Raw genomic sequence first — 12,031 nt, 5'->3', positions numbered from 1 at the left:
CAGTCTCCTGGTCACCCGAGCCAAATGCTCCAGGTGTGTCCCTTGTATGGGTTGTGTGTCCCCTCCTATTGTAGTTGATAGGTCCATGAGAGGGTTTATGGGTCCTTGAGAGGGTTTGATCCTTGAGCTCACTGGTCCTGAAGACCGGCCATGACTTCAAGGGAGGAGCCGTTGCGCAAGGGCTGACCCCACAGAGCAGGGGTCACTTTAGCAGGGCTCTGGTGCCTGCCCAGTCTGTCCTTAGATTGTGTTATCCATGGATGTGGCCCTGAGTGGTGCTCTGGCACTGTCTGGAGCCAGCTGCTAGGCATGCCAGCCCCAGGTCCCCCTGGGAGGGACCCCGCCTCAGGCCAAGTTCAGCTTCAGCCTGTGCCTGGCCTGGGGCTACTTGATAAGAGCCACTGAGTAATCTGAAGATGGCCGCCACCTGTGCTGGGCTTACAGGTGCCTTAAGAGTCTGAGGCAGGAACCGAGGCCAGCTGCCGCTAGTGCCGGGCTTGGGGCTGCTCGGCAAGAGGCATGGGGCACGTGGAGGCCAGATGCTGCTTGTTTGGGATTTATGAACCTTTGTGAGATTTTAGGAAAGTCCACAGCCTGAGCCAAGACCGGCCATTTGTACGGAAAAGCCACTCGAAGTGGCTTGGGTGAGCCCGCATGTTGGGAGGGGCATGGTCTCAGGGAGTCACCAGGGCAGGGCGAACGGCATGAACCAATTTGATGGAGACTCAGACATGGAGGCACCTGTGTCTACAAGCCGAGTAGGGGAGGGCGCAACAAAAGGACAGTGGCTCCCGCCAGCTCTCCTGCCTGGGAGAAAGCCTCCCCTCCAGCCCTGGCCCTGAAGCCAGACAGCTCCGTTCCTGCCCGTGTGTCCCTGGCACCTCTTGAGCTGCTGCCCCAGTGCTGGGGCACAGAGCGAGCAAGTCCGTCCGCGGTGAGTTCACGTGCCGGCCCTTTAGGGAGACGCCCGGGGCTCCCGCAGCCCGCCTCTCACTCGGCCAGTTCCTGCTGGTTTTCACAGCTGGAGGTCGTGAGGCCTTTTCTTCCTGGGTCTGGCACCCTGGGCTGGGGAGTCTGGCGTGGGGCTGGGACCCCTCACTACTCCCGGGGGACCCCTGCCGCTGGGATGTCCCTCCTGATTTTTAACTGCCACAGGTGGGTGTGGGACCAGCCTGATCTGTGTCTCTGCCCCACCACCAGTCTCGAGGTGGCTTCTTCTGTGTGTCCTTAGCTATAGGACTTCTGTTCAGCTGGACTGCAGGAGACTCTCAATGACGGTTGTTCTGTAGTTTAGTTGTAATTTTGAGGTGGTCGTGAGAGGAAGCAAGCATGGCGTTTACCTTCCCTACCATCTTGACCAGAAATCCTAGAATATTTTTCATGATACTAAAAAACATATTTTCTGAATCCTTACGTGAAGGGCTTTTGGAAACCTCAGACGCCTTTGGACTCCATTTCTTTTACTGTGGTTTTGCAAGAGATTTAAACAAATCTCTTCATGGCCCATATTTTATAAATCTCAAACTCTGACGTAAAAATTTTTGTGCCTAGACTGACAGCGAACCTACTTTTTATATAAGTCATGTCATATAGGTGCTTGCTATAAGCCAGAATTTTTCTTCCAAAAAACAGGTTTAATTCGATTCGGGTATTAAAATGTATATCAATTATGATATAACACTCATTATATTAGAATATTATATATTAGAGTGTTATATTAGCGTATTGCTCCTAAAAAAAATACATTTCAATATGACGACGTAAGAAGCTTTAGCCTGGCTCCTGAATCTGGCTTCCTTTCTTCACAGAACAGTTAGATAGAGTAGGGCCCAGCCTAACGGCCTCGCTGTAACTTAATCACCTCTTTAAGGACCCTCCCTCCCAACGCAGTCACATTCCGATGTCCTGTGAGTGAGGACACCCACATAGGGATTTTGGGGGACGCAGTTCCGCCCGTGACACACCATAGTGGCCGCCTCCCCGTCTCAGTGTTGTGAACGATGCTGCAGCGAACCTCGGGGTGCAGGAAGCCCTCTGAGATAGCGATTACGTTCTCAGAGGCGGGGGTGCCGGGTCCTAGGGCAGCCCTATTTTTAACCTTTCGAGGAACCTCCCGGGCGTTTCCCGCGGCGGCCGCACCGGCTCACGTCCCTGCGGGTGGTACCCGAGCGCCCGCTTTTCTCCTCATCCGTCCCCAGCAGCTCTTGCTCTCTCCCCGTCTCCTGACGACGGCCATTGTGACAGGTGCGGGCGGCTCTCTCTCGGCGGTGTGGGTTCGCGTTTCCCTGATGACTGGTGACGCTGAGCATCTTTTCGCGCGTCCGCATGTCGTTTTTGGGAAGACGTCAATTCCGATTTCTGGCTCGTTCCGCAGTTGGATGACTGGGGTTTTTGCGATTGAGCCGTATGAGTTCCGCGGGTCCCCGGATACGAACCCCTCCTCAGACGGGCGCGTCGCAGGGGCCGCGTCTCCCTCACGGGCCGCCGCGCCGTCGTGCCGACGGCCTTCCGCGGAGAAGCGCTGGAGCTCGTGTCGTGTCCGCCGTCGATTCGCGTTGGCCTCGCTCTGACGCGTCTTCCCGTTTCTGTGCGTTCACAGGCGGCCCGCTCATCGCAGATTACGTGGCCCTGAGTGTCACCAGCAGCAGCTTTCGTGTGTCCTGGAGTTTAAACTCCACCCAGAACCGCACCTTCCATGTGCAGGTTTACCGGGGCGAGGAGCTGCTCAGGGCTGCCTGGACCCAGGGGACGACCCTGGACGTGGCCGGGCTGGAGGCCGGGGTGCTGTATGGGGTGAGGACCAGCTACCCGGCATGCGGGACCAATGTCACCGCCTGGCTGACCGTCAAAACTGGTAAGGCACTCATCCCGTGTTACCCGTGAGTCCATCTTCCTATCCCGATCCCGCCGGCCCGGTGATTAAAATCACCGAGGTTCCTATAACCGGGAAAAAGCCTGGACCCACTGCCGCCCGGCCTCACGGCCGTGGGCGCTCCGTGTCCTTGCGAAGCACCATGGCGGCCATGGCTCCCCCCACCTCGTCCTGCTGGGGCTGAGTGACACCTGAGGTGCTGAGGGCCCCACGGGGACCCCATTTTTCTGTCCTTTACAGGACTTAAAACTTAGAGCGGTCGGGGTGAAGCAGCGAGCATAGCGCGGCAGGAGCCGGCGGCGGTTTGCGTGCGCCGAGTTCCACAGGGCGGGCGTGTCTGACTTCCCCAAGCCAAGGACCCGCGCGTCCCGCGGGCCCTGGTCTGGAAATGGACCACTTGCAACGTGGGCGACACTTCTGTGGCCTCACGTGGCCCGGGCAGCGTGATGAGCCACGCGGCTTGCTGCCGGTGGGGGGCGGCGGGCGGGAGAAGCTGCGAGCGGCCCCTGGAGAAACGCGGAGTCGCAACCCCGTCTGCTGGGGGCAGCTCCGTTCTTGGTGATAAAGAATAGAACGCGACGTCCTGTGTCCGGCTGGAGTCTTTCCCAGTTTCGCGTTTGTCCAAAGGACAGGACGCCTCCCCCGAGGGGTGCCCGGCACGGGGTAGGTTTTGAGAGATGGGACTTCTGGTGCGAAGACCTGGGAAGTCCAGGGCCAGCCGGCACAGGCCGGTCACCCGAGGGGGCTGGGCCTGGCGCAGGAACCAGGCGAGGACGGCAGAGGCCGCCCCGCGTGAGAGTCCGCCGGGGCGGGGGCTTCGCACCCACACGCGCGGCTGAACCCCGGTTCCCACTGGTGGGGACTGCGCGTGTGACAGCTGGGCCTCGTCCCTCGGTGTCCCTGCCTGGGCAGCAGAAGCCTCTGTGCAGGTCAGGAGCGTCCGTCGCCCAGCGCCAAGGCCAGGAGCCCCGATTTCGGGTGCCTTCAGTTTGGCTGCCCTGACTCAACACTCATGCCTCGATCTATTTTTTTAAATATTTCTCCTCAAAGAGATAGAACCTTTTTTTGGGGGGGAGGGAGGGAGTTTGGGAAACATTGTCAGGAAAGCGCGTGACGCTAGGTGGCCGGATTTCCGCTGATTCGCCTGGTTGTCCGTGTCAGATGCCCGGGTGTTCGAAGTCACCGTGCGGGTCCTGAACCACAGCGCGGCCGAGACGCCGCCGAGCCCCGGCAGCCCGGAGTACCAGCGCTTCTCCCGACGGCTGCTCCGCGAGGTAAAGCTAAGCGCCCACGCCGGGCTCTCCTCACACGAGCCAGCCGGTCCCCGGAGCGCTGGCTCTGTGACGGTGGCTCTGGGACACATCCCCGCGGCCACACGGCCGAGCCCACAGCCCACGGTCATCGCTCGACGCTTTTCCCCTTTACTGGGGGACTTCAGACCCGGGGCCAAACCGTCTCCGATCCCGGTGGGCAACCCCACCGGATGGCATGGCTGGGTTCGCTGTCACCTTCCGCCGGGGGGACTGGGGATCTGTCTTTCCGCTCGGGAGCAGCTTCAGCGGGGAAGCGCTCACCGGTGACCGCGGCATCCGCCCCTCTCTGTGGCCAAAGGCGGACGTTAGCACGCAGCTGGGGAGAACCACACTGGTGGCAAACAGATGAGCTGGAGGAAAAGCGATTTGCTCCCCCGTCAAGAACCGTGGAAGGCCTGCGGTTTTACCCTTCTCGCGAGCTAATCGTTAGCCCGACGGGGCCAGAGATGAAAGGACTGTATTGCCCACAGCACGGTGGGCGGCTTCAGCATCACGTTGGGGCCAGTTCCTCTTCTGGCCCCCCAGGCCCCACGGGGGTGCAGGTGGGCGAGGCCCACGCAGTGGATCTGCATGCTGGGGGAGGAACCCCAAAGCTTGGGAAACCTGAACCTTCGTAAAGGGGTGCATGCAGCCCTGCCTAAGCCTTGCTCCATCCGGGAAGAGAGATCAGTCAGCTCGTTACGTCAGAGGGCGAGCGTTTCCGCCCTGGGCCTGGAGGGGCCCACGACCCCTCCCCTCCGAGGCTGCTCCGCACACACCCGTCCTGGAACGGCATCCTGGGGAAAACGGGCCGTCAGCGCCTCTCCTGGCAAACCGTGCAGAAATTCCAGCGCCTTTGGGAGGGCGGCGTCTCATTCACCTGCGGAAGAAATCTGCGTGGAACTTTCTAGGAGCGTCCTCTCTCCTTTCTGGTGGTTTTCACACGTGCGTGCAGGAATGGCGTGGCAGGCAGGTGGGGCACGCCCGGCATCTCTCTTGCTTCGGTAGGGGTGACTTTGCGCCCCTGGCTCTGGCTGTGTGTTTCCTGAGGGGTACAGCCCCGTGAGTGGGGGACAGCACTGACTAGCCATGACGTTGTTCCTCAGCAAGAGCCCTCCCCGCCGGTCAGCCGACCCATCGGTCAACCCAACAGCCCCTCTGTCTCGCTCACGCACGTGAGTTGCCTCCACACAGGTTTCCAGGTGCCCAGAGTGGATGTCTCTGCCGGCTGCGGGCACCTCTTCCTGGTCACAAACCAGGGACACGGATTCTGGGCACCATCTGTCGGCCGCGCCCGGGGCCCCCCACTTAACGGCTTTGAACACGACGATGGGAAATCCGCTCTAACCGGCGGCCGTTGCCTCCCCTCGGCCAGGTCCAAGGCTCCTTTCCGCCGGCCGTGTCCGCCCTGCACCAGCGAGGGCAGCTGAGGCTGCAGATCATGTCTCTCGAGGCCGGAGGCGGCGTCGTGAAGCTCAAGGTGACGGTGCAGGACGCTGAGTCCCCGGTGGGTGTCTCCACGCTGGCCCCCATGCTCCCACGGCTGTGGGCCAGCAGAGAGTTCCAGATCGACCAGCAGGGGACGCTAGTGCGAGGTAGGGTCACCTCCCCACACCCCGCGCGTGCGCCAAGGTGTCCTCCGCGGACCCAGGCTACGGTGTTTCAGGTCAGCAATGACCTATTTCCAGAAGATAGAGAATGTGAATGAAATTAGAACCCACCCTGTGTTTGCCCGCGGGAGCCCTGAGACGGTGGGCCCGCCTGCCGCCCATGCCTGCCGCTCGGATGGGAGCAGCAGCGCTCAGAGCTGGGGAGCCCCTCCCCTCGGGGTGCTTCTCCACGGCCGCGGGCCCAGGGCTCAAGGTGGAACTGAGCCGGAGGGTCCACGAGGATTGGGGAACAGGCGCCGCCGGGTCCGGGTCTGGGCTCCAGCGCCTCCTGGCCGTGGGGCCTGACGCCTGGGTCCACTTTACCAGCCCAGGCGTGATGAAGCTTCACGTGGCGTTGCCTTGAGGCAGGAAGTCACGGATCAAGGGCGGGGGTGGGGAGGAGACCAAGAAGCAGAGAGAGAGACAGACAGACAGACAGAGAGACACGGAGAGAGACGGGGGGAGAGACAGAGTCAGGGACGGCGACAGACGGACAGACAGACGGAGCGTGCGGCGGGCGAGCGAAGTTCTGCCATCGCGACGCGGGGACGAGGTTCCCTCGAGCGGTGGGGGCGCGAGCAGTCTCCACATCACGGGCCGGCTCGGGGCTGCCTGGGGGCAGGTGTCCCTCCGACCCCCGTGGGGCGCGGTCCAGCGGTGAGCTCTGCCATCTCCTTTGAGCTGGCTCGCGCTGGCTCGTTGGCCAACCTGCCCCAACCTGAGAATGCGGGGGGGCGGGGGGGGGGGGGCTCAGGGAGCATCACACCTGAGGTTGCACCTGCCCGCTGACCCTGGGGGTCACTGTCACTCACCCCTCAGGGATGGAGATGGCAGCGCTCTCAGCGCCTGGCAGGCACTTGGCGCCCGTGGGTGGGCCCTCGGTGTAGGCCCCCAGGGCCCTCCCCAGGCCTCCCCTGCCCCGTCCCCACCCCCAGCCAGGAAGGGCCCACCTGCTCATTCGCTCTCGACTGACAGTAACCAACAGGGCTTCCACATGGACCCTCTGCGCATCGGCGATCTGAGCAGACGGCAGCCGCTCAAGGCTCTGGCAACGGCGTTGTTCTGTGTGAGGGGTCGGTCACCTGCGGTCACTACTGTGCCGCCTTCCCCATGGGCGTCAGGGGGGACCCACTCGTGCTCCCCGGAGCTCCTCGTCCGGCCCGTCCGGGAGGCACAGAGGCCACCTGGCAGCTCCCACTGCCCGCAGACCTGCCTTCTGCTTCACTGGGCTTCCTAGGAAAGGCTGCGTGGCCTCGGGCTTTTCGAGGCCAAGTGAAGCTGCCCCTGCCTTACTCAGGCTTGAGGGTGAGCTGGGGGTGGGGGGAAGGGGGCAGGGCTAGGTGAGTCACCACCATTAAAAATAGCCACCAGGTACTCCATGGTTTGAGCCCAGGTCTCAGCTGGGACCTTGCTGTTCTCAGGGCCCAGCCACTTGGCCAGCCTGGGCTCCAGCCCCAGCCTCTGTCCCCGGCCTCCGTCCCCGGCCTCCAGCCCCGGCCTCTGTCCCCGGCCTCTGTCCCCGGCTCCTTTGAGCTGCCTGCAGCCCGAGGTGGGCAGGGCTCCAGGAAGTCCGTGTGTGCGGCGGGGCCCGGGCAGGTTGTGTGCGTGTGTGGTGTGTCTGTAACGGTTGCATCAGCTGGTGAGTGAGGCCGCTGGTCTCGAGGGAGCTGTTTCCTGGAGATCCCATGAAACAAAACTGAAAACCACAACACGGGCCTCCGAGCACGCGGCTGCAGAGCTGTCTCTGCACAAAACTGAACCCGTCCCCCGTATTGACTTGAGTCCCAGCCGAGCCCGCCTCCTCGGGTTTGCCGGCCACGGGTCAGGCTCCAGCCCGCAGCTCTGGGTAGCTGTGCGCAGAGGGCCCCACAGCCCACCCCCTCTTGGGAAGCCCTCCTTGGGGCTCCGGCTCGCCCTGCTAGCAGAGGGGACTCGGGAGGTTCAGAGCCACCTGCTCCCCCGGGTGCGGGGTAGAGGGAGTGGAACAGCCAAAGGCTGGGTCTGGGTGGAAGGACGGAGTTCCAGGGGTGCAGGAAACCTGCCCGCACCCCGCTCCTCCCAGCCTGCGAGACGGTTTGAGAAATTCATTCCTCAGGTTTATCATGTGAGTCGCATGCAGCGTTTGTTGGTCAGTCCTATGTCACGATGCACAAGACCATCAGATTCTTTCTTAAAGCGGCCACGAGAGTGGGGGTGGTGGTCCCAGAGGTCTGGGACAGGGGTAGGGGGCAGGGCAGGAGAGAGAAGAGGGAATGGCCTTCCAGATGGGTTTCATTTCTCATTTTGGCCTAAAGCGAGTCCTGGCTGCTCGCCGATTGGAAAGGCGGGGCTGGACTGGGCGTGGGTGGGCACGCACGGACTGCGGGCCTCTGGGGGCTCTTCAGGGGTGGGGGCTCCTCACCCCAATCAGGAGGTTCTGGGTGACACGGGGGAGGGCGCTGTGTTGGACGTGTGGGCTGGACGTGTGGGCTGGACGCGGGAGCTGGACGCGGGGGCTGGACGCGGGGGCTGGACGCTGGGGGCTCGTCGCCGGTTCCTGGCCGCGTCCCTCGGGCTGTCATCCACTGCAGAGACGGTCAGGAAGCGCTCTGCTCGGCCTCTGTCCATTCTCCGAGCAGCCTCTGGCCTGGTCCTCACCGGCTTCCGTCCCGTCTCTCCCGCCGGCAGATTGGGACGAGTGCGCCGACGGACTGGACCACGACTGCTCCCCGGCCGCCCAGTGCATCAACCTGGAGGGCTCCTACACCTGCCGCTGCCTGACGGCCAGGGACGCCAACCCCGCCCGAGCAGGCCGGGCCTGTGCTGGTGTGTCCCCAACCCGCCACCCCTCCGGCTCTGGGCCCTGCTCCCGCCGGGGGCTTGGGGGCGGGGGCGGGGTCGCCTTCTGCGTCCTGTACGTTGGACACAGCGTGGCGGGCCCCCCCATACAATAAGACCCACGAAATGGTTTCATTTTAATTTCTTTTAAAAGCAAAGAAATTGATTTGACAGTAACTAGCAGCGGGGGGAGGTGGTGGCAGGCGGTGGGGGTGCTCAGCCAAGGGCTTCTGGCTGGGAGTGTGCAGAAGTGGTCCCCTCAGGGGGGTCCCCCCTCCTCGGCCGCTGCACACATGCTCCTGTGCCCTCGCATGCTCGAAGCGCCCCTCCTCCCATTCTCCACTGTCACGTGACGTCCAGCAGGCTGCCACAGTCCTAGCACCAAGCCCCACCCTGAGCATGCATCGGGGGGACCTGCTCATTTCCCCAAAGGCCAGGTGGAGTCCTCTGAGGCCTGCGAGAACCAAGCCCCCGGGGGGACCCCCAGTCTTGGGGTCTCGGCGTCCTCATTTGTTAAGTGGAGACGCCTCTCGCCCTCCGTGAAGACAAACACGTGTCCCGCTGAACATTCACGGTCACCAGCAGAGATGGCCCCGCGTCCCCACTCTTGCCCGTGGGTGGCATCGGGTGGGCTTCGCTCAGGTACTTCTGACCGGACACCCCATCTGAAAGTGGCCATGTCCCGGCAGGTGACGTGGTGAGCCCCACGGGCGACATGCTGGCCCTGATGACGGGGGTGACAGCTCCAGCTCTCAGCACAGAAACAACAGCCCCTGGCCCAGAGAGCCCCACCTCGTCGCCCGGCCCCGGGCGCCTATGGGGTCCCCCTGCAGCCAGCCAGGCCTGGACCCCAGACGCCCAGCCCGGGACAGGCGGCAGTGGCAAGGTCGGGCAGGACAGGAACGGCACCGGGCAGGACACGGAGGAGGATGTGCATGGCGAGGCCCCGGGCCTGGGGACTGGCCAGGGGACGGCCAGCAGGGCTCCCAGGCCAACCCGCAGCTCCCTTCCAGCGGCCACGGGTGGCCCACCGGACTCCCCCGGGTGGCTGCTGAGAAACTCCACTACCCAGCCTTCCGCCCGGCCCACCCCTGCTGAGGGCTCAGCGGGACACACAGTGTGGCAGGCCAGCCGGCCCACGTGGGGCACACCGCCGGCCCCTCTGGAGCCCACGCGGCCACAGGACGCAGACCCTGGACCCTCCAGCTCCCCAGACCTGCCCTCAGCCCCCAGCCCTGAGTCTCCAAAGACCCCGGCCTGCGGTGAGTGCCTGGCACGGGGTGTCCTGGGAACCATGTGGTCCGTGTGAGTTCCAGGGGCAAAGGTTCACAAAGTGCTGAGTCCAGACGCTCTCGAACACCCAGGCGGACGTCTCATTGTGAGGCTGGGCAGGTGGGGTGCAGAGCGGCCCTGCCCCCTGGGCGCTGGCTTCCGGTCCAGCCCTTCCCCCCCACGCCACCCCTTCCCACGCCTCCGGTTTGCCCACGGCTGGGGTAGAAATAGGCAGCTGGAGGGGACCGTGGGTGCATGTGATACGTTAAGCTCTGGGGCACACTCCCCAGCAGGGCTGGGTCCCCCGACATCTCCTCGCGGGTCTGACCTCCATCAGTTCCACGTGATGCTTTACTTGTGGGGGTTTAGCCGTCACCAAGGCGCTGAGTGACAGCTCAGCAGACAGAGGACAGTTCCGTGCGGGGCTGACCGTGCAGCTCCCATAGGAGGGCCATGCTGGCATCGTGCGGTGACCTCGCTGAGCTGGCCCGAACCTCCGTTGCGTCCAGATTGAAGTGACTGAGAAATACATTCCCTCCGCTGAGCTGTGAGGGCCCCAAGACTAAACTGTTAGGCCCACATAGCCAGCACTGCCAAGTACCCGGGTCCCCTGTAAGAGTGGCTCTGTAGCCCGCAGTGGCCGCCCCCTGACTCCTCGGAAAGTCTGCCCAGGGGCGGAGGGAGGACAGCCTCCCGCTGGGAGAGCCGCCTGGAACCTCTTCGGGAAGCCTTCGTCTCGGGCAGTCTGGGGAAGCGGAAGGGGCAGGGGCGCTGTCCGAGGACCCTGCACCCATGTGCACAGCTCACAGCAAGGGGACGTCACAGGACGTCCCCGGCTGCTGGCCCCTGGAGGCCTCTCGTGTCCGAGCCCTGCGTTCGATTTCAGCGCTGGGGGGCGGGAGGCTTCTCCATTCTCTCTCCTTGGAGCGTTTGACTGATTTTAACCCCGACGTTTGTCCCCACTTCCCAGTTCCCGCCCCCATCGGAAGGGTCACCGTCTCCAACGTGACCGGCACTGGCTTCCACGTGGCGTGGGTGGCGGATCTCGCCCTGCAGCCCACCTTCCAGCTCACGCTGACGGCCGCGGGGAGGCCCGCCGTGCACCTGCAGACCCGGAACGCGAGTCTGGCCGTCGGGGGCCTGGAGCCCGGCGTCCTGCACCTGGTGGCCATAGTGGCCAGAGCCTGCGGGGCAGAGAGTGCCAGCGCGCACCTGAGAGTGAGGACAGGTACGTTCCCGGAGGAGGGGAGAGGCGCGGGCAGCCAGGCGTTCGCGGCTCAGGGTCTGGAAGAGCAGGCTTCGTCGCGGGTGGCCGGCCACCGTTCTCAACGCCGTTCTCAGCGCTTCGAACTCAGCTGGCCTGGGCAGGGCAGCTGGACAGACAGGAGGCGGCTCATGTCAGGGGAAGCTGTCAGAGGACAGGGGACAAAGAGGCTCTCCAGCCCCCGACTGCCTGCCCCGGCCCCGCCCCCGGCCCCGCCCCGGCCCCGCCCCCGGCCCCGCCCCGGCCCCGCCCCCGGCCCCCGCGTCCTCCTGGCGCTGTGGCAGGGAGACGCTTGAGGTGCAGGCCTCCTGTGCGTCGCCCTCGCTGTCCTCGGACCCGACTGGGTCTGGCTTTCAGGAAGGGCGATGGAGAGTTGGACGCACAGCTGACCCGTGAGCGCCCCCCGCCCCCAGCCGGGGGCCTCAGTGAGGGGGAGGAGGGCAGAACTGAGCGAATCGGACTCTCAGAGGGGTGGCTGACGGTCCTCGTTACACGCACGAAGTTCCCCTCTTCTCCTCGTCAGCGTTTTTCGCCCAGACATTCTCCCGAATGTGTAACTTACCCGAGCAGCCAAGGCGGCCCGGTGCCGCAGGTGCACCCTCAAGCCTCTGGCGGCGGTCCAGGAGTCCATAGTGGTGGTCTCTAAGTGGGGCGCACACCCCTTGGGAGATGCCTAAGGGTGCAGTCAGAGAAGTTTAGAACTTTTGTTTATATACTTTAAAGCACTAATTACCCAAGGACTGGAAAATCAAATTACAGTCCGTGTCAGCAAGCAGGAGAAGGGGCGGTCGGGGTCGGCTGGGTCTGAGGGTCTCGCCCACGGTAGGGGGAGCTGCCCAGCCTGAGGTGGGTCCGCATCTGCTCT

General features: G+C 63.7%; 1 protein-coding gene across 1 annotated transcript in view; it reads left to right on the top strand.

The window, feature by feature from the left end:
- UMODL1 (uromodulin like 1) overlaps positions 1 to 12,031 on the top strand; it is a 46,899-nt gene that overhangs the window by 17,029 nt on the left and 17,839 nt on the right. Inside the window, exons 7-12 of the mRNA XM_016143448.2 lie at positions 2,600 to 2,854; positions 4,034 to 4,146; positions 5,540 to 5,759; positions 8,481 to 8,618; positions 9,320 to 9,892; positions 10,873 to 11,130. Coding sequence (XP_015998934.2) covers positions 2,600 to 2,854; positions 4,034 to 4,146; positions 5,540 to 5,759; positions 8,481 to 8,618; positions 9,320 to 9,892; positions 10,873 to 11,130 — 1,557 coding nt within the window. The remainder of the gene's footprint in view (positions 1 to 2,599; positions 2,855 to 4,033; positions 4,147 to 5,539; positions 5,760 to 8,480; positions 8,619 to 9,319; positions 9,893 to 10,872; positions 11,131 to 12,031) is intronic.

The sequence above is a fragment of the Rousettus aegyptiacus genome, unplaced genomic scaffold, assembly GCF_014176215.1.
Source record: "Rousettus aegyptiacus isolate mRouAeg1 unplaced genomic scaffold, mRouAeg1.p scaffold_m13_p_4, whole genome shotgun sequence".
Taxonomy (NCBI): Eukaryota; Metazoa; Chordata; class Mammalia; order Chiroptera; family Pteropodidae; genus Rousettus; species Rousettus aegyptiacus.
This window is presented reverse-complemented; position numbering and strand designations above follow the sequence as displayed.